This window comes from Aptenodytes patagonicus, chromosome 21 (genome assembly GCF_965638725.1).
Source record: "Aptenodytes patagonicus chromosome 21, bAptPat1.pri.cur, whole genome shotgun sequence".
NCBI lineage: Eukaryota > Metazoa > Chordata > Aves > Sphenisciformes > Spheniscidae > Aptenodytes > Aptenodytes patagonicus.
Window position 1 is genome coordinate 4,077,944 of NC_134969.1, and position 19,605 is coordinate 4,097,548.

Below are 19,605 nucleotides of genomic sequence, written 5' to 3' on the forward strand. Positions count from 1 at the left end.
ACCCCCTCAGCTCCGGGGGACACCCCCTCAGCTCCGGGGGACACCCCCCCACCGCACCCCCGGGGCTCTGGGGGCACCCCCGGGGCGGAGGGCGTGGCCGCGGGGAGGGCGTGGCCGAGCCGACGTCACGGCGCCGGGATTTGCATGCGGGCCCCGCCCCCGGACGCGGTCAGCGCTGGCGCCGCAGGAAAGTTTGCGGCGGGGCCGGGGCCGGGGCCGGGAGCGGGGCCGGGAGCGGGAGCGGGGCCGGGGCGGCGGGATGGACGCGCTGAAGTCGGCGGGTCGCGCCCTGCTGCGGAGCCCCAGCGTCCACAAACCCTCCTGGGCCGGCGGCCGACACAAGAGTGAGACCCGCCGACCCGCCTCTCCCCGCCCGCCCTTACCTTCCTGCACACCCCCTTGTCCTGCACACCCCCCCCCCCTCCTTTTCCTTCCCGGCTTTATCCTGCCTCTCACCCTTCTTGCACCCACTTTTCTTCCTCTTTGAGCTTCCTCTTCCTCCCTCCTGCACCCCCTCTTAACCAGGTTTAACCAGGTTTAACCCTGTCTGCTCTACCCCCCTTTTTTCCATGCCCCCCTGTACCCCCTTTCTGCTTTACTCCTCTCGCACCCCTTTTTTCACCCCTCCTTTTAGCCCCCTTTTTGCCCCCCACTTTGCTTCCCCCCCCTTGCACCCACCTTCCCCCTGCACCCCTTCCCCCGTGCAGCAGTGGGGTGGGATGGATGGATGGGTGGGTGGGTGGGTGGGGGGCTGTCCCTGTCCCCCCCGTCCCCCCGAGGGACGGAGGAGCCCGGCGGGCGGTTTCTGGCCTCGTCCCACCGGTGGCTCCATCATGCGATCGATGGCCCCTGGGCGAGCGGCCACTCGGCCCCTGCCAGGCGTCCTCCTGCTGCAGCCGGGGAAGGGAGGGACAAGCCCGGCTGACCCCTACCCTGCCACGGAGCCCCGAGCATCGCGGTGGGCAGCGGGAGGGTGCCTTGCCCTGCCGGCACCCCTTGCTGCCCGCAGGAGAGATCAAACTCCTTGATTTTACTAATCTGATGAGATTGACCCGGTGTCGTTACACCTTTTCGCTAGGATTAAGGGCCAACAGCTGCGGGATGCGAAGGGGGCAGCCGGCTGGAGGGCAGCCTCGGGGCGTGGGGGGCCGCCCCAACGTGGCCTTGCGGGACATGCTTGGCAGAGAGGCCCCTCGAGATGCGGCAGCCCTGGGACTCGCCCTGAGCCCGCTGCGGAGTGACCTTGCAAAGCACCCCCGTGCCCTTCGCTGGGTGGGGGGGCATCGCTGCCGCCCCACGGGACGGACGCACCCTGGGCCTGGGTGCAATCGTTGGCGTTCACGGGAGGGTGGGTGAGGTGGTGGTGAACGATGCAGAACAGGATGTGTGGAGGAGCGTCCGTCTGTCTGTGTGCTGCCTCGGGTGCTCCTTCCTTTCTGAAAGTACTTCGGTGGCTGCACTTAAACCACCCGTGTTTCTGTCCCGGGGCAGCGCAAGCTGTTGGTTCCCCGGGGCCTCGCTGCAGCTGGCATCGTCCTAGGCAGCGTGGGGTGCTCGGGGGTTCCCCGTCCTCGGTGAGGCCCAGAGCTGCCCTGCACAGGATACGGGACTCGGGGGCATGCGCCGTGCCTGGCTAGCGAGGCAGGGAGCGCGGGGCAGGCAGCTGCCCGTCCATCGCATGCAAACTGCCCTCCACCTCAGCGTGCTCGCCCAGCTTTGGCCGCCGAGGGCGGGAGGACAGCGGCAGCACCCTTGGCTTTTGAGAAATCCAGGCTTTTCGCTGGCACCCTCTGTTTCTAGCTGGGATGCGAGGTAAATGCAGCATCCCGCCTGTCCTTGGTTTTTCCTTTCCCTCTTCAGGGTTGGGACCTGCTGCCATGTGTCGGGCGCGGGGCCCCTGCCCTGCTGCAAACTCTTGTCTCTGCAGGGGACCTCTCCCACCCAGCTTCACTGCCACCTTAGCCAGTGCCGGGCTGGCTGGGGTGGTTCATAGCTTGGCACCCACGCCCGACGCTGGGAGTGGTGCCGGGGTTTATGGCTTATCTCCTGTCTCACCTTCGCCAGGAGGCTGAGTAACCGGGGGTTAAGTCAGGGGCGCGTCCCCCCACCCTGCGTCCCCGCAGTCTGGCCCTCCCGGTGCTGCACGTTTGCAGGAAGCTGCAGAGTTTGGCCCTGCTGCTTGGAGGCAGCCGAAGGAGGCTGAATACAAGGCAGCGAAGCCTTCAGGGACGTGTTTTGTCTGCAGCAAGCAGAGACTCCTCTCCGAGAGCGCTATCATTCCCCAGGGCCGCGGGCACCTTGGGAAGGCTGTAGTTTGTTGCCTCCTGCTGAAAGCGAGACCTTCCTTAAACATGAGAGCAGCAGGTCCTGGGTTGCCAGCTCTGTGTCTGGGGGTTAGATCCTATGGTGCAATTTCAGGCTTAGAAATAACCACCTGACTTCCAGTTTGGTCCCAAACTTATCTCTCTATTTAGGACCCTCCTTCCCACCCCCCAGCACGTAAGGGAAGAGGCTGGTGGCCTCCTTGGCAATCTCAGGGGAGAGCAGAGACCTCTCCCTGGTGAAGCTTCACCCCCGCAATGGGCTGTTGGTGACGGATTTAGCAAGTCACAGCACATCACCTGGATCCCTGCAGCTGTGCGTGGGCTTAGCTAGCGGCAAATCCCATCTTAGCCTCTGTGGGTAGGCGATGGTTAGGACAGGGTAAGGTTATTGCCGTGTGCGGGGCAGCACCGAGCCCTCCCCTGCGCCTGGCTGGGGCTGATGCTCAGGATCCCCTTGGTTATGGTGTGGGCCTGGGCACTCACGATTAAACTGAGGAGCTGATGGATCTTAAAGGGTCGCTACCATTTGCTGTGGCTCGTGGAAAAAGTTTTGTGGGGTTGTTCTTGTCTCTGCCCCGTCTCCTTCCCCCAGCGCCTCACGAGAGCCGTGGCAGCACCGTGAGCTCCCAGCCGCTCGGGCACGGGGGTCCAGGCAGTAGCTAAACCAACACCCTGCTTGTACCTAAACCCTCCCTCAGGGCTTGACAAGGGGTATCCTTGTGCATTTGGGAATCCAAGAGCCTCTTTGTTGCCTCTCTAGAGCTCCCGGAGAACTGGACTGATACCCGCGAGACGCTGCTGGAGGGGATGCTCTTCAGCCTCAAGTACATGGGCATGACGCTGGTGGAGCAGCCCAAGGGAGAGGAGCTCTCTGCGGCCGCCGTCAAAAGGATCGTCGCCACTGTGAGTGTCCGTGCTGGAGCAGAGCCCTGTCTCCTGCTGTTCAAACAAGTCTGTCACCGGGGAGTTTCAAAAGCCGCAGGTCTGGAGGCAGTGCTGTCCGTCTGCAGGCTGGGGGGTGTCAGGATTGCAGGTCCAGCCCTTCCAGGGGTGAGCAGGCGTCTGGTGGTGTAGGTAGAAATGCAGACAGTGGCACTGGCAAGCCCTCAGGACCAGCCCCAGCCCGTGGATGGGGCAGGCTGCGGAGAGCTGGTGTTACGTGTCTGAGCTCTGGCTCCCCTTGATAAGCTTTGGGTGACCCTGGGTGTGGAAGAAGCCTCTGACCTGGTGAAATCAGCCTTCCCCAGGTTCATCTCTCCTCTTGCAAGGCAGGGACAGTGTTTTGAGCACGGCCAGCGCATGACCAAGAGCTGGCATGCAGTCCTGGGTTTTCCTTCCCGGGATTTGGAGGGTTAAGAGGAGAAGGGAGCAGGACAGCTTGCTCCGATTCCCAGCCAATACAGCCGCTGTCCTGCTGTAACCTCTGATGCAAGAGGGACCGGTTTCCAGCCATCCTCTAGCACCAAGCCTCCCTGGAGCCCCTGCTCACTGGGCTCCAAGTAAAATTAACGCTTCTTTAAGCCCTTATAAAACTGAATGAGGCAAAGACCCAATTGTACATTTAACTGTCGTAAAACTCAATAGGGTGGCGAACTGTGCTGGGTAATGACGGATCCTTTCCTGGCATGTGCTGAGCTGGAAGGGAGGAGAGCACTTGCATGAAACGGGAGCCGCTGGCAGAGCCCTTCACGACTGCTCTGATCGACCGAGAACAGAGCCTTTAAATAAAAGCCCAGGGCTGAGGCCAGCCTCGGAGGGGCAGGACTGACCGCCGGCTGGTCTGGATGTGGCTCAAGTGAGGTCCCCAGGGAGCAGGGCTGAGGTCTGCAACTGGCTAGCTGTGTATTTTTTTTGTTGTTTTCCGAGTTTGGGGTTTTTTTGAGAGAGAAGCTGGACAGCGAGCTGAATGTAACCCGAAGGCTGAAAGCACGAGACTAGTAAATAAGAGAAAGTGGTCCTTAAAAGTCTAGTTACTTTTTAAGCCGCTGTCCTGACCTTGGTGTGGGGGGTGCTTTGCCACTCGAGCGGGGTTTGGCAGCACAGCTCGAAGCCGGCTGCTTGGGAGCCCACGTCCTGCAGGATTGTCCTTCTCCCTTGTTCGTGCTGGTGTCCCCCTCTGCTCCGGAGCTGGCCCTAAAGACAAGACTCCCCGGGGTTTCACCGAGCGCTCACACGGCTCGGCTAGAGCAGCCGCTGCTTCGTGCTGATGGCCGCGGGGAAATCCTTGTGGAGGTGCTGGGCTGGAAGTACCTCCATGGGGTGGGGGGTGCGTGTCCTTGTCTCGTTAATGCCAGCAAAAATCACTGCTTCAGGGAAGGAAGAGTTTTAATGAGTGCCTTATCACACCTGGTAGTAAATTCAGTCTCTAGTACTAACAAGTGCTATTAATATGCCTGTTGGGTAGTCCGTATCTGGAATCTCTGCTCTGCTCACGTAGCTTTGGATGTATCAGTGTTAAAAGCCTGTAACTTTCCTCTCCCTCTTTTCCTTCCGAAGGCGAAAGCGAGTGGAAAGAAACTGCAGAAAGTGACTCTGAAAGTCTCGCCCAGAGGGATCGTGTTAAACGACAGCGGAACGAACGAGCTGATCGAGAACATCTCCATATACAGGTGGGTTACGGGACGCGCTTCAGTGGGTGTGTGCTCTGAGGCTCCTTGTCTGCTCCGGTCTCCACCTGGGCCGAGCTGATGTCGCACTGGCCATCACGTCTTGATGGAAGGCAGTGGTGAGGGAAGGAGGGTGGTTGCTAAATTTAAGGTAAATTTATGTCTGGTGCAATAAGTGTCCAGCCGGGGATAAGGAAAGACGTGACGAGCCTGGAGGTGTCGTGTGTGCAGTCTACCGATCCACAGCCAAGCGCTTCATGGCCACGCGTGGCTTTACTGCCTCTTATTGGCACTAGAAACGCCAAAGCGTCCGGGGTGACGGCAAGAGTTGAATACGGAGGATGGTCAGAGCATCTCCAAGCGGGCAAGGACGTGACCGCCGGAGCCGGGGCTGCCCTCCCCTCGCTGGCTGCTCTGCACCTCTGATACATTTAAATAGCTCTGACAAAGAGCCGGGCTGGGACAGTTGTTGAGACCCAGTACCGGTGTGGGGAGGGCGGGGATGGATTATCCCATATCCGCTCCTCGGGCTTTGGCAAATATTTCTTCCAAAGAGGCTGGAGGCAGGCGCAGGCCTGGCGGAGCAGAGCTCAGCTTGGATCTGGCCCTTTCCATCTTCTCCGTCCCTTCTCCCTCTACATCCCCCACGCTCTGCTTCTGTCCTTCACCTGCTGCTCTGCCCCCTTTTGCTAAATGCGGGATGGGGAGCACTGGGTTGGGGCACTCTCTCTAACCAGCTACTAACCCGCTTGCTTTTCTCCAGTTCAAACTAAGCAGTCGCGTACAGCCACTGGTGCTGAGCCCCAGCCCTCCCCAGGAGACAAACCCGCTGCTAAAGAGCAGAGCTGGGTGAAGCGGCCACGCCAAAATCGGGATCGCTGCGCCGGTGTAAAAGCAGGCAGAGCTGCGGAGCCGGGGTTTTTAGATGCTGCCTTAAACTCTCCCCAGATGCTTTAACAGCCGTTGATAAAGCTGTGCCCCCCGTCAGTGCTCATGTACGAGCGTCCCCTTGGTCCGGTTGACTGAAGTCAGCGTGTCCTAAATAGGCTGTTGATGTGGGGACTGATGCTGTTCCCCGGAGATGCTGGCACTGTGGGAGTGGAGATCACGGCGAAAGCTGGGGTCTCTGTGCGTGGGGGGTCATCTCCCCACCCTGCGAGCGTGCTCCACCAGTGGCGGTCCCAGGGCTTTCCTCTTAACACCTCTACTGTCTTCTCTTCGGCTCTTCTATTCACCGGGATGATGCTGGCTCTGAGCTCTTGCCCCGGATCATGTGCTGGGGCAGGACGGGGTGACCGCGGCTAAAACGCAGCCACCGTCACCGGACATGTCGCTGCCAGAGGCCTCTGTCGTAAAACTGGCTCGCTTCAGAGGCAGGTGTGAGTTATCCTTTCCCTGGAAATTAATGGCCGTCGAATATCGAGCTGAGCGCTGGGGGTTGCTGGAAGGGCCACGTGCCTGTGCAGACGACCTTCTGCGGCTTCGTCACGATTATTAAAAGAGTGGCCACGCCGCTTTGGGAACAAACGGGAGGAAGGAATGAACTTCCAAGTGCCTCTTTAACCCAGAGCACAGCTCAGCTCTGGAAGACAAAATATAGGCCATTGAGCAGAGGCATCCTCACACGCAACAAGAAACTCATGCAGTGTAAGTAAATTTTGAATGTGGCTTGTTAAGTCCCAGCACCTGCTGGGAACTGGGACCTTCCAGTCCCCTCCCTGCAAACTCTTGGGGGCAGCAAGAGCAGGAGCTGAATGGGCGTCGTGGGGCCATGGGAAAACTTTTACTGAAGTGTCCCACTTTTTCCTTGGGTTTTCTCTTTCCTTAACACCTGTTTGATCTGTCGCGTGCCCAGGGAAGAGGCTTTGCTCGCTGCTAACGCCTGCCGCCTTGCACTAAACCTCCGGGGCTGCTCCGGCCTGTGCTCGCTGGCTTCAGACGAGACGCTCAGTCCTGCAGCTCCTGGTGCAGATGGACCCGCGGGAGGCAGGGGTGGCTGATGCTGAGGGACCCGCTGCCCCGCAGAAGGGAGCTGAGCCCTCGGTCACAGCCTGATCTCCCCAAACAGGTCAGCCTGTTGCTATTCCAGAGTCTTGTTCGGCATTTCGGAGTCAGCCCTGCCCTGCCCGGGGGCTGGGAGAGACACGGCCATCCTGGGGATGCTCCACCGGGGCGGCCGAGCCTCCTTCCCCGTGTCCCATGTGCTCAGGGGTCTCGGAGCATCCCGTGCATCTGCTACCGCGGATCTCGGAGCCTGAATTTCAGCCTTTCCAACAGCTTTTCTTGGGCACCCCTGCATCAATTTCTTTCCCTGGTTTGAGCCTCAAGATTAAATCGTAGGCTGAGAACAAGTCCTTCTCTCTCCTTGCAAGCTTATCCTCCACAGAGAATCTTCCGGAGTTGCTCTTCTGAAGGCAGAGCATTTATCAGGTGTAGTCCCAGGCTGGCACACTGCAGAGTCTTTACCTTCTCTAACCTGTCCTTTCCCACAAGGTGAAACATTTTCTCTTCTCTCCTGCCTCTGCGTGTGATACACGTGGTTCACGCCGTGGCTGCGGGAGTTGCTCTGGGCTTCTCTTACGCTCAAGCCAGTGGCATCGACTCCTCTGCTTTGGGAAGGAGGTGCACTGAAGCCCGGTAACGCTCCCACGCTCCCTCTGCCTTCCCTGCTTGGCCCCGGAGCTGGAAGCCCTGGGGTAGGCGCTTGCTGGCAGGTCAGAGGAGGGGTTGGTTGATCTCCCTTGCACACAGTGCCCCGGACAAGACGTTTCGTTCTGTCTTTCAGGATATCCTACTGCACGGCAGACAAGATCCACGATAAAGTGTTTGCCTACATTGCCCAGAACCAGCTCAATGAGAACCTGGAGTGCCATGCCTTCCTCTGTACCAAACGGAAAATGGTCAGTCCAGAGGAAGAAATGGGGATGTGGCTGTAGGAGGAGGAAGCAGAGAGGGGCTGCGCCGGTGAGATAACAGCTCTGCCCCTAGTTAGAGCGAGGGGGGGCCCTGCCCCAGCGAACGGCCACGGGAGAGCACCCACCCTCCGCCTGCCCACAGGCAGTTAATCCTGGCGATGCTGCCCAGTGCCTGGCCATCACTCTTGAGCAGGCGTAACTCCGGGCTGGATTCAGCCCATCTTGGCAGGTAAAAGCCTTTCTGCCCCAAGGTCTGGGCCAGGGGTGAGAGGACCTGGCCCTGCACCGGCACCTGAAACACCCCTGCCGTGCTGCGGTCCCAGCTGCTGGGACTCTTCCCCGCTCAGCATCCACTTCCCTGGGCTGCTGGAGCCGGTCTGAGCCCGGCGTGCGGAGAGGCTTTGGCAGGCAGGGAGGTCTCCGGGGAGGCTGGCAGCGAGGTGCCCAGGGGCGGCCTCCTTGATGGGAAGTATTTAGCCAGTGGTTCTGGGCTCGCTGCCCTGCCTTCCTCACATTTCTTGCCCTTGAAGCTCCTTGTCCAATTTTTAGCAGCGTCTTTGCAGACAGGGCCATGTCCTCCCCGCGGGAGCAGCGCAGGAGACCCCGCTGCATGCCAAGGATGGGGCTTGGAGCAGAGACCTGTGTGTAGAAAACGGTCTCTGGCTCTTGCTTTGAACCCGCTTGTGGGATTTTTTCCCTGCTGATTCAGTGCATCAGGATGGGCAGGGACCCAGCACCGACGAGCTGGCGAGGGAGAGAAGTGGGCACTGGCTGCAAGCTGGGCAAGGAGAGCCCTGGGGGTCTCTCCAGTGGAGCCAGGGCTGGGGCTGAGCCCCCTCCCTGTGGCAGGAAGGGGCTTTAGGGGAGAGGAAGGGCAGGTCAGACCCCTCTGCCCCCAGAAATCCTTCCCCTGGTGCCCGTTGCGGGGCCCGAGCCGAGAACAGGATCTCCCAAATCCGCAGGGAAACAAACCTCCCGAGAGCCATTCCCAGCCGGTGCATCCCGGCGTGGTGACTCCTGGGTCCTTGCGAGCATCCCTGTGCTCGGGACGCGGCCACCGCAGCTCTGTTAATATTCTGCGCTTCTCCTGACTTTTTTTTTCCGGGGAGAGAATAATGGAAGCTACAAGTTGTCTCTCCTTTCTGCAGCGTGCGCTCCCATCCTTGCACGGCGAAGATAAGCCTCGCTCTGCAAATTAAAATTTAAATCTCTCCAGTGCTAAAAGAATTATCTCAGTGGTACATCAGCTCAGTGTGTCTCCCTCCAAATAAAGTTCTCCACAAGGCCTTTTGTGGCAAAAACTAGGAATATATATATATTTTTTTTCCCTTTAAAACGCGTGCACGTTATGCTGGTGAGGTGATGCCCTGCTCCCAGACCAGGGACTGTCCCTGCCCCCAGGGCAGGGTCCCTGAATGTGCGCACAGCTACCAGTCACGGGCATATAATTAGTCCATATTTTTAGTTCATGGGTAATTCTCAACGGTAGCTGGGTCTATTAAACTTGATTCAGATGTGACAGCTTAAATTGTAAACAGCTGTGAGGAGTTTCATACTTAATTACCATATTTAAGTTTTTGCCATAAAGCATTTGCACTTCCATCAAAGATGTAAATAGCTCCGACATTCAAATGAGCTCTCCTGCTTTGCGAGGCTTAATTGGCACCGATAGGTCTCCTTGCCCCTCCCGCACAGGAGCGCCTGGCTTTTGGGGGACGCCAGTGCCCCGTTCGTGCCCCCCCCCCCCCGCCACGTCTCCATCCTCCGAGCTACCGGGGGGCTGCGGGTTACGGACCCGGATCTGGGTTTGTTTAGTTTGCAACTTAGTAAAACGAACTCGCGCCTCAGGGCTCCTGCAGCGCGCCAGCCTTGCAGGGTGTTACTCGTTATCTCCTTGCACTTAAACTGCTCGTGAGCTCTGCCTTCTCCTAATGAAACTGGCATTTATGTCACTATTTATACATCTCCAGCAACTCGGGCTATTTAAGGTGGTGGGGTTTTTTAATGCTGCTCAAGCTCTTGGCTTGGTGAGGAACGGAGGGGCTGAAGGGGAAGGTGTCCCTGCTCCTGCTGCGGCCCTGGCTGTTGCAAAACAAACCCACGCTGTTGGTCTAAGCCAGCGAGACCCCAGCTTAGCTCGGGAGAACCAGGGGAAGACCCTGGGATCTCTCTTGTCCTGCCTCTAAGATTGCTCCCCGTTGGAGAGAGCTGCAAAGTTGTGGCGTTTTACCCTGTCGCTCTCGGAGCGTCCTCGTGCATGCGGTCGTGCACGGTGCTGGGGAGGGATGGACCGCGGCTCTGCGCATCCCTCCCCAGCACTGGTATGGCCTGCAGCGGCGTGGTCCAGGGCTCGGCCCCGGGCGCTGATTCCCTTTGAGATGTTGGTCGTTCTGGTGGGTGATGCTCTGCGGCGGGTGCAGCACAGCCGAGCCCTGGAGCGGGGAGCCAGATCCCTCAGGGAGCTGCAAGGACGAGCCCGGGGCCGTGTAGCACTTGCACTTGTTTAGATCACACTTAGGTGTGGGGTGCAGGAAAAGCTGCGCATGCCCCACGGTCAGGAGCAGCTCTTCTCTCCCCATCGGTCAGCGCGATGGCTGTGACAGCCATGTCCCTGCCTCCTCCACCTTCCCATTACACCTGAAGACGTATCTATAATGAGCTGCGTGTCCTACACGGAGCAAGTCTCTGCTTCCATCAATATTTGATTACCCCTCCCCAGCCAGACGGGGAGCGCAGAGCGGAGGACTGGTTGGATCCGGGTTAACATGAATCTGCAAAGCAAAACCTCCAAATGATTTAAAGCTACACGAGGACCCGTCGATTAACATGCTGCCTCACCACTGTCCTTCCAGGCGCAAGCGGTCACCCTCACCGTTGCCCAGGCCTTCAAAATCGCATTTGAGTTCTGGCAAGCGGCTAAGGAAGGTGAGTTTTTTCCTCCTCTTCCCACTCTTCACGTGAAAGTTCAAGGGATGACTTTGGGTTTTTTCCAGCTTTCAAGTGCTTTTTCCCCTTGCCCTCCAAATTTCCAGGCTGCTGTTAAGGTTGGTCCAACCTCTGGTGTGATTTAAGGCATCTTCCAGGTTTCGCTCGACGGCCTTGTAAATCCAGCCAAATTTTGGCTGCGCTCCTTTCTTGCAGGTGGGGTGTGAAGGACCTGGTGCTTGTCTGTGGTGCCTCAGAGCCCTGCCGCTGTTGGGATTTTTGCTTTCACCTTCCACGAGATTATAAAATGCACCCAGAGCGTGGGCTGCTGTGGGCAGAGGAGACCTGGTGGCCTCTCCTAGCTGTCCCTCCTCCCTAAATGCTTGTGGGGAAGCGCTCTGCGGGCAGTGACGGGGTCTCCTTCTTTTGCAGAGAAGGAGAAGCGGGAAAGGTCCGTCTTGGAAGGAGAAGGGACGAGCAGCCCCAGCTCGGAAGCCCCTGCCCACCCCGACGCACGTAAGTCACCAACAGCAGAGCTTTGCTTCGGGCTCGGGGACAGGGAACAGCCTGAGGTCTGCGGGGTTTTCCCTGAACGGGGCAGGCTCCTGGGAGGGCTTTGAAGACCAGTAAGGAGCAAACGCTTTTGTCGTAGCGGAGATGTTGCCCTCGGCAGAGCGTTTGGGATGCAGCGGCCGCCTGCCGAGTCCTTCCTTCTCCCCCTTAAATATCTTGTGCAGCCCCTCGTACACAGCTGCTGCCACCCCAAATCTGTTTAATTCTGCCCCAGGCAAATTGGCCGTAATGTCCTTGTGAGCTTAGCGTGGACCCCCCACATCCCAAGTTTGATTTTGGGTTTGTCTCGGACCCAAAACACTTGCCATCCCATTGGCTGAAGGAGATGGACGTCCAGGTGCCGCTCTGCCTCCGGCTCCCCTAAGGAAGGAGAGGTGCGTGAAAATAAAGCAATTAAATAGTAAAGCCCCTCATAATTCAGTGCCTGGCTGTGGGTCCTCTGCTGCCTCTGAAATGCAAGACGTGTAGCCAGGGAGAAGTGGCACAAAAGGCTAATCTCTTCCATGCTGGCCACGGAGATAAGAGGATTTGGCACAGAGGAAAATAGCATTCAACTGGGCTTCCCTCCAGGCCGGCACGTCTCATTTCTTCATGTGAAGGCCCAGGACTGGAGGAATCTGTCGCAAATGGTGGCACACCGGGATAAGTGAGGCCCAGGGCTGCCGCGGGTGTAGGAATGGGCTCCGGCGTCTGCCTGGGGGATGCTCCGCAGCTGAGGCGCTTCTGCATCCACCCTTACTGCAGGGTGACGGGGAGGATTTGAGGCTTCCCTGAAACAACCCAGCCTGCGGTGTACCGGCAGCCCCCCAGCTACAAACTGCTCTTCACCCAGTGCAGGATTTGCCCTCGGTCCTGTAAAATAATAACGCATCTTTGTAAGACGCTGAATCGATGCCGTGGGCTGAGCTGAGGATACCGCCCGGGTTCTGTTCCCACCGTGGGGTTGGGATGTCCCGGTCAGCTCTGCCTGGGCCTGATCCTGACTCATCCTGAATGTAAGCGGGTACCCAGGAGCCTCCCCTGATGGCTGCTGGAGGGACGAGCCGGCCGATCCTCCCTTGCGTCCCTGTCGAGAGGGTCTCGGGTGCCTGATCTGAGCATCACGAATTATTCAGGCTGAAACCATGGCCCCCGCTGGGGTGAACGCAGCTCCTCCATGGTAAGGTTTGGGGCCATTCTGAAGGAATTTGATGCAACCCTTTGATTCCCCTCTTGAGGGGAAGCGATTACTGCAAAAAGGCTTGGTTTTGTGTCATCTCTGTTTTCCCCTCCCCTGCCTCATTCCCTCTCCGCTCTGTTCACAGCAGCAGCTACAGGGAACTTGCTGGATTTAGAAGATCCTGCCAAATCGCCCCTGACCAGCAGCGCAAACTCCCCACACTTAGATAACAGCATGTTTGGGCCCAGCTCCTCTGTAAATAACAACGTGGTGTGGGTAAGTGTGTGCCCGGGGAACCGTGGCATCTGCCGAGCCAGGGGGCTGCGATGCCACCTCCATTTCATGTGCTCCAGGTCCCATCATGGGGCTTTTTCTTGGATAACCCCCCCCCGGGAGCCCTGGGGCGGCTGAGCCGTTCAGGCAGGGTTTCAGAGATGCCCGAGCGAGCTGGGTTTCAGTGTCCTACTTGAAATGATCGATTACTGTTCAAGTACCTACTGCCCTTTTTAGGCTCTGTAAATAAATGAACGAGATTGCGAGGCACTCTGAGAAACGCCGCTGTCAGATAATTGAATATTACTTATTCTCAAGCAGCATTTCTCAGTGGTTTGTCACTTAATTGAGAGACCACCTAACTGCTCTGTTCAGGGGAAAAAATCATTATGTTGATGGCTTTTGTTTACCGTTCACTAAAACCAGGTTATATTTATGGTTGTTATTACTCTTATTTTTCCCTTGTTCTTGTTTGTGGCTGTATCTGGCTTATATGAGCATGGATGGCTTCTCTAAAATGCCCTCAGTCATCTGGCTTAATTGTTTCATGGACCACTGATAGAAAAATAACGACCCAGCCCATGTGCCTGGGTGTGCATCTGTCAGGGAGCCTCCTCCGTGCCCAAGTGCTCCATCACCAACCGAGCTGGGGCTGATCTTTGAAGCCCCTCTTGACCTGGGACCTCATCCCCGCCACATGCCCTCTCTGGAAACACGCCGTCTGCTAAATATTGGAGAATTGAATGATAAAGGCCTTTGCCTGGAGCCTGTTTCTTGAGTCTGCCGGGTCTGAGCCTGAGGCTTTTTAGGTTAAACCTGAAGATCAACTCTAAGTCATATCAAATCCTGGAGGCTTATCAGGAGTCTCCGATCCCTCCCTTCTTGCAGAGTTTTCATACTTTACATATTACATTAAGTCTGTAAGTGCATCACATGATTTTGGGAATAATCAAGTCTGTCCATAGCAAAGCCCTCGCACAGAGCCCATCCTCCTGCATGGGAAACCTTTCTCCCCCAGGCAACTCAAATGCTTTCCCTGGGAAACCTTAAGAGCAGACCAGAGCTAAAGGATCCCAGAGCTGCTTTCAAGCAGCGCAGGTTCCCCCTGTGCTGGTGCAGGGTTGCTTTCCGGGTTCCTGATCCAGAAAAGCCCCGAGGGTTGCCTGGAGCATCTTTCAGAGCTCTGTCTGGGTCCCTTCTCTTAGCAGGAACCTGCAGCGTGTGCCAGTCTTGTGGCAGGAGCTGGAAGAGCCGAGGGCTGTGGTTAATCCCAGAGCGGGATGTGGTCCAGCTGATGGGCCAGATCCAGCCCGTGCAGGCAGTGGGGCAGGATTAGCCTGGTTTGGAGATGGTGGGAAAGGGCCAAGCCCCTGCCCCGTCCCTGGGCTGCGAGGGGAGCGCGGCATCCCCGACCCGAGCCCTGGGATCTGCTCTGAGGAAGCCTGGACCACCTGGAGTTACACCTCTTACCCTGGGGCTTGTGCAGAGAGTGAGATAAAACCTGCCCAAGGAGGCAGAGTGCGGAGAGGAGTGTTGCTTTAGGCACTCGGAAGTCAATATATATATATTTTTTGTCTGCTGTGCTCAAGCGCAGAGCCGGATCTCTCAATACACTTTTGTGCGTTCTCTTAGCAACTGCTTCTCTCTCTTTTTATCTCTTTAACAAAGGAAATGGATGATGGTCTCGACGAGGCATTTTCAAGGTAATTCTAATAATTCCCTTTACAAGTTCACACCACCGCGGACCAGCCCGGGAGACTTGACTAGTGACTGCCTTTTAATAATGCTTCTAATCTAATCAGCCGCCGTGATCTGACCTAGGCAGCTGCCCCATCAGTGCCTCAGCTGCTAATTGAAAGATAGGCTTTGAGGCTGGCTGATAAGCCAAATATTTTGACAACCTTTTAAGGATGGAGAGAGGCTGTATGTGATAGGGAGTTTAATTCCCCAAGCAGTTGGTGTGTCCGCTCCTGCTTGCCGGGGTGGTTTGAGGCTGCCTGTTTCCAGCCCCCACGCTAGCTGCGGCAGTGCTGGTCCCAGCTTCTAGCACGGGAACTTCACCCTTCCTCGCCCCTCCGTGAGGTTTGGACTAACCCTGGGACTTGGTTCCCATCTGTCCCCGAACCAACAGCAACTGCTGAGGGCAGCCTCCCTGCTCCACTGCTCCCTGTTGCAGCGCGGTTGCATCAGGGTGACTCTGATGCACCAATTTTGAACTCATGCACCTGAGCACGTTCAGAGTTCGTGGCCGTAGCTTCATGTGGCTTAGTTCACTTTCCAATCCAAATTAAGAGCTTCCCTGCACATCCACGCCGAGCAATCCAGCAATGGTAAACAAATCCATTTTCTTTCAGGCGAGTTTTCCTGTCTGTCCTCGTGCAGGCAGGCCCCTGCGGGGTGATGGGGATGCTTTAGTGTTCCCGGGTCCCGTCCTCCAGATCAGTGCATGAAGCCGCCCGGCCGCCGTTCGGGCAGCGTGAGCTGCGAAGGCGCCAATTTGGGCAAAGAGCTGCCTTGGGTGCAGATGCTACGGGCAGCAGAGAGCTGCCAGGACTCTTCCTCCAGCTGGGAGGAGCTGAAAGAGGGAGTCGGGCAGTAGCAGGGCTGAGCCCAGCGTCGTCACCTCCCCAAGAGCCGCTCGCCTCGGCTGGGGTTTGCAGCAGTGCAAAAACTGCACGCTCAGCCCTAAGGAAACAGACCTTCATGCCTTGTTTGGCTCTCAGGAATGATTTACAGCTTTCACTTCCACGGTAGCCCTGTTCCAAGTTGTGTTCGATAAAGGGGCGGCTTGAATTTATGTCTTAATGTTGTCTATTTTCCTCACCTCTGTTCCTTGCCCTACTTAATTAAGCAGATGTTGTTGGTTGCGGTCTTTTGTTTTGCATTGCTGGATGCCGAGCTGTCGCGTCACCCTTGGCCTTCTCGTGACTCAGTATTTGGACTGCTCATCCACCGAGGTGGATGCTTCTGAAAGCGTTCATTTTTCTTTTTTATTAAAAAACATGCGTGTGGCTAGTTTAATCTGAGGCTTATTCAACACGATGCCTCCCCTGGATGAAACACCAAATATTTGAGTTAACCTTTTGGTCCTGGGAGAATTGATGCTGCAGTGTTACATTTTCACAGAGGTATTTAATAACACAACAACAAACTGGGGCTCGTTAGGTTTTGTGAAACATCTAGGGATGGGCTGAGATGAAGACCCTTTAAAGCTGATCCTGTGGGCTGTTAAACATCATCTGAGTCCTGCTGCGTCTTAGCCCAAAGAGTTAAATGCTTGGGCCAGGGAGTGCGGCGGGCAGCGAGCTACAGCACATGCTGCGTGTCCAGACACACCACCGTGAAAACTGAGTCATTGCAGCGAGGCTGCTCCTTTGGTCGGTGGAGCCTTTATGCTGAGATAAGATCCCAGCTATAACGATGCACCCGCCAGCAACAGCTTGGGGGAGGAACACGGCACCGTTCTGTCAGACCATTAATATACGGGATGTCCAGACTGCAAATTCCCTGGATGCCTGTAGGGGAAATGTTAGGACAAACCAGCAGCAAAGCTACAACAAACTTGAGAGAGCTGCAAATGTTACGTGCCGGCTCTCCCCTTACTGAATTATTTCATTCCGTTGGAGGATTTTGAAATGTGGAACTGCAGCTAGGGTTCGGCATTACGGATGCATCAAGCATCCAGGCTATAAACCACACGGATTTGTGTTCTTACTTTCTGTTTTTCTCCCCTCTTAGACTGGCTCAGTCGAGAACAAACCCTCATGTCCTTGACACGGGACTGACGGCTCAAGACATCCAGAGTGCCGAAACGCTCTCACCTGTAGACTGGAACAAAATAGATTCCAACACAGGCGAGAAAGATGATCTGTTCATGTTTTGAGGTCAGATGCATCTAACAGCTGACAAGAGAAGAACCACTAAAAGTCTATGGACCGAATCATGCTGTTCCGGGTGCTGTACGCAAGGGACTCTTCTGAGGGCTCTTCACCAAGTCAGTTGATGTTACAGCACAGTTTAGACCAAAGCTTTAGAAATCTAATGCAGATTTTTGTACTTTGCTTTTATCTAAACCACGAGATGCTCTTCACCATATTTATTCATAGCCGTTACAGTTTACATATATTATTGGAAGGTGTGTAGAGCATCTACAATATTAGGTGGCAATATACCATGGAAGAACCTTCAGCAGTGCCTGTTCCTCTCTGAAAAAGACTATGCAACACCAAAGTCTCTCTGTATGTACTTTTCTAGACAAAGGTCTGCAGATGCAAATGCAATTGCAAGCACAACTGTTACTAATCCACTGTTTCTTGAACAACACATCACCTGCCTAGGCGGAGGGGAGGAGATTTGCAGCAGCTGCTAACAGTGTTAAAATCAAAGAGGTAGCAGAGATCTTGCTTTTGTTGTGAATGTCTGTGATACTCTCACAGTTGTCAATCACCCCTACGTGTTCTGGCTGTTTCTTCGCCAGCTTCGTATGGGAATTGACACTTTTTTACCCAAAGACTCTATGAAGTTTTGCACTTTAAAACTTGAACTGAAAGCAATGGTCCGAATTGTCAAGGTAAGCACTGCCTGTAACTTCTCTTCAGAAGCTATTTACCCAAAAAAAACCCCCAACCCAGCAATGCTGCAGGTCTGTTTCAAAACTGACTACTCACGCGCACCGTTTCTGATGTGACTCAAAATACTAAGGCTCTGTTGCACTGTTGGCTTTAAAAGCAAAACCACCAGGGAGTAACAATTTGTTTTGCTAAAGCATGTTGAAAGTTGCGGGTTGGGTGAACCCAGTAGCACAATAGATCTGTGTTCTTAGCTCTGCTAAGTGGATTTGGCTGTGCATGCCTTTTTGCTGTCTCAAAACCATTTGGTTGTTGCTCACAGTCAATAGACTCAAATGGAATTGGATTAGGCAAGACCAATACCTGGATGTTCAATTAGCAAGAGGTGCCCCTTCCAGCGGTACTCCGATCCTCTTCCCCCCGACACCCGCATCTCCCGTGAGGCTTGGGAAGCTGTCTTCATCTGCTCCTGGAATTGAAAATAAGTAATGGAGGTATAAAGCTTATGCTAATTAAAAGATTAAGTTTAATGATCCTAAATAGTTGCACTGACAGTTTGCAGTGTTTGTGGCCTTATGTGAAGTATACTAATCTGTTTTATAGATTTGTAACTTGGTTTTGAAACACTAATTCATTCCCCAGATAGCTCTTTGTAACTCTCTTAAAACCGCTTGCAGGAAAAAAAAAAAAAGAAAACCCTCTTTGGCAGCTGTAAGAATTTATGAGGAAACAGCTGAGTGACTCTAACTTAGATTTGATTTGCCCCCCCCCCCCAAGTGTTGTTGTGATAAGGTATCGAGGACTTGTGAAGCTGACTCATCATGTCTCTTAATAAGATGTGTGCTCTGTTTATCCTGTAAAATTGTGTTTAAAGCAATTTTACATCCTGAAACTACTGTGCCCATGACTTATTTGATCTTACGTGTAGCATCAGTCTCGCGACTGAAGGAATTATTCAAAGCTTGTCCGTGCTACAGAGGCACACGGCAGAGACATGAACCTGTTGCGTAAGCAACGCCAAAACTGCGCTGAAGTGGTTGTAGCAAGCGCCTTGTCCTGACCCCGGGGAGTGGTGATCTTCCCAGGAAAGAGCTTGGGCTGCAGGAATGGACTGTGAGGATTTCTCTGTACATTGGTATTTCTCCTTTTCTAGAGATTCTAGGAGCATATACTGAAATGCACAATACTATATATGTATGTATATAGTTTTTTAAGAAAACCTTCTGCTGTAAAGAATATCTGTACTGAGGAAAATAAAAGTTCTACCATTTTTTGGAGTGTCTGTGCTGGGTGACTTTATTTTTACCGTGGTCCTTTTAACGTGTATTCCTACGGGTTGAGTTCTCTGCCTCCCTTGATGCGGAGCAGTAAGCGATTGGAAACATCCACGGGAGGTTGGTGTCCGTTGGAAGACTCTTTCCAGGGCCGTCCAGGTGGGGAAACGGCTGCAGTTAGACACCAGACCGTGGTGCTGCCCCCAGGAAGCGCTTACGGGGCTGGATGTGGCCACATGGGATGCACAGAGGGACGTGCAACGGCCCCTTTCCCTCCTGCGCCAGGCGGGGGGTGACCGTTGCAGCCTGCTTGGTAAATCCAACCCTGCCTGAGCCCCTGCGTCGCCGGATCGGCCTCCAGGTCAGAGCGTGACAGAGGATGAGAGAGGGAAGTCGGTGCTTCGGCCTCGTCTGCAGGTAAACGTGGTGCTGGTAACATCAAAACCCAAAATCTTTTAATTGATAGGGTTTCTGAGTTGCTGCGCGAAGTACTTCTCCCCTGGGGGGGAGTTTAATTTGTACAGCTGCCTTTTAAATTAAAACGGCTCGGAGAGCCCGGCGCTGCCCTGTGTATTCGGCCTCTCCCTGCAATTCCTGCCTTTGCTGGCTGCGGGCTTGGAGCGGCCGGGCTCCCACAGCTACTGGGTAACCACGCTGCTAACGCTGGTCTGGGAAGCACAGGGCGAAATTCCGTTGGGGATGCTGACAAACAGATTTAACCTGTGAGTAGCACCACGTTCCCTTTGGGGTGTCAGAGCTGGGCTGCGGGCAGAGCAAAGGGACTTTGCAGAGATGCCTCTCTTCCTGCAGTGTTAGAATAACAAAACAAATTCAATAAAAGTTCATTTTTCTGTTTAAACTGCCTGTTCCAGTGTGAGGAGATGCCCCAGATTATGAGTATTTGAGTACCGGCAGTCTGCGCCTTCATGCATAACTGATGGCGGTGCCGAGGAACAAATTGATCTTGCAGTTTTGATGTGATCTTTTT

At 55.2% G+C, this 19,605-nt stretch overlaps 1 protein-coding gene across 2 annotated transcripts; it reads left to right on the forward strand.

Annotated features, from left to right (window-relative positions):
- The first annotated feature begins 246 nt into the window (after positions 1-246).
- On the forward strand, positions 247-18,625 carry LDLRAP1 (low density lipoprotein receptor adaptor protein 1). 2 transcript variants are annotated; one of them, XM_076357278.1, is made up of 9 exons: positions 247-344; positions 3,085-3,227; positions 4,821-4,933; positions 7,716-7,830; positions 10,698-10,770; positions 11,203-11,286; positions 12,648-12,778; positions 14,444-14,478; positions 16,514-18,625. In XM_076357278.1, exons 1-9 carry the CDS (start codon positions 260-262, stop codon positions 16,656-16,658), a joined length of 924 nt encoding a protein of 307 aa, XP_076213393.1. In that variant the 5' UTR covers positions 247-259; the 3' UTR covers positions 16,659-18,625. The 2 variants fall into 2 exon arrangements, with proteins under 2 accessions (XP_076213393.1, XP_076213394.1); XM_076357279.1 differs by having other exon boundaries at positions 12,651-12,778.
- The last annotated feature ends 980 nt before the right edge of the window (positions 18,626-19,605 follow it).

What these genes read in the sequence shown, in the direction of transcription:
- LDLRAP1 (XM_076357278.1), top strand. Translation starts at nt 260, where the DNA reads ATGGACGCGCTGAAGTCGGCGGGTCGCGCCCTGCTGCGGAGCCCCAGC. An exon ending in CTGGCAAGCGGCTAAGGAAG is followed by an intron (nt 10,771 to 11,202) that starts GTGAGTTTTTTC and finishes CTTCTTTTGCAG; the next exon opens with AGAAGGAGAAGCGGGAAAGG. An exon ending in CCCTGCCCACCCCGACGCAC is followed by an intron (nt 11,287 to 12,647) that starts GTAAGTCACCAA and finishes CTCTGTTCACAG; the next exon opens with CAGCAGCTACAGGGAACTTG.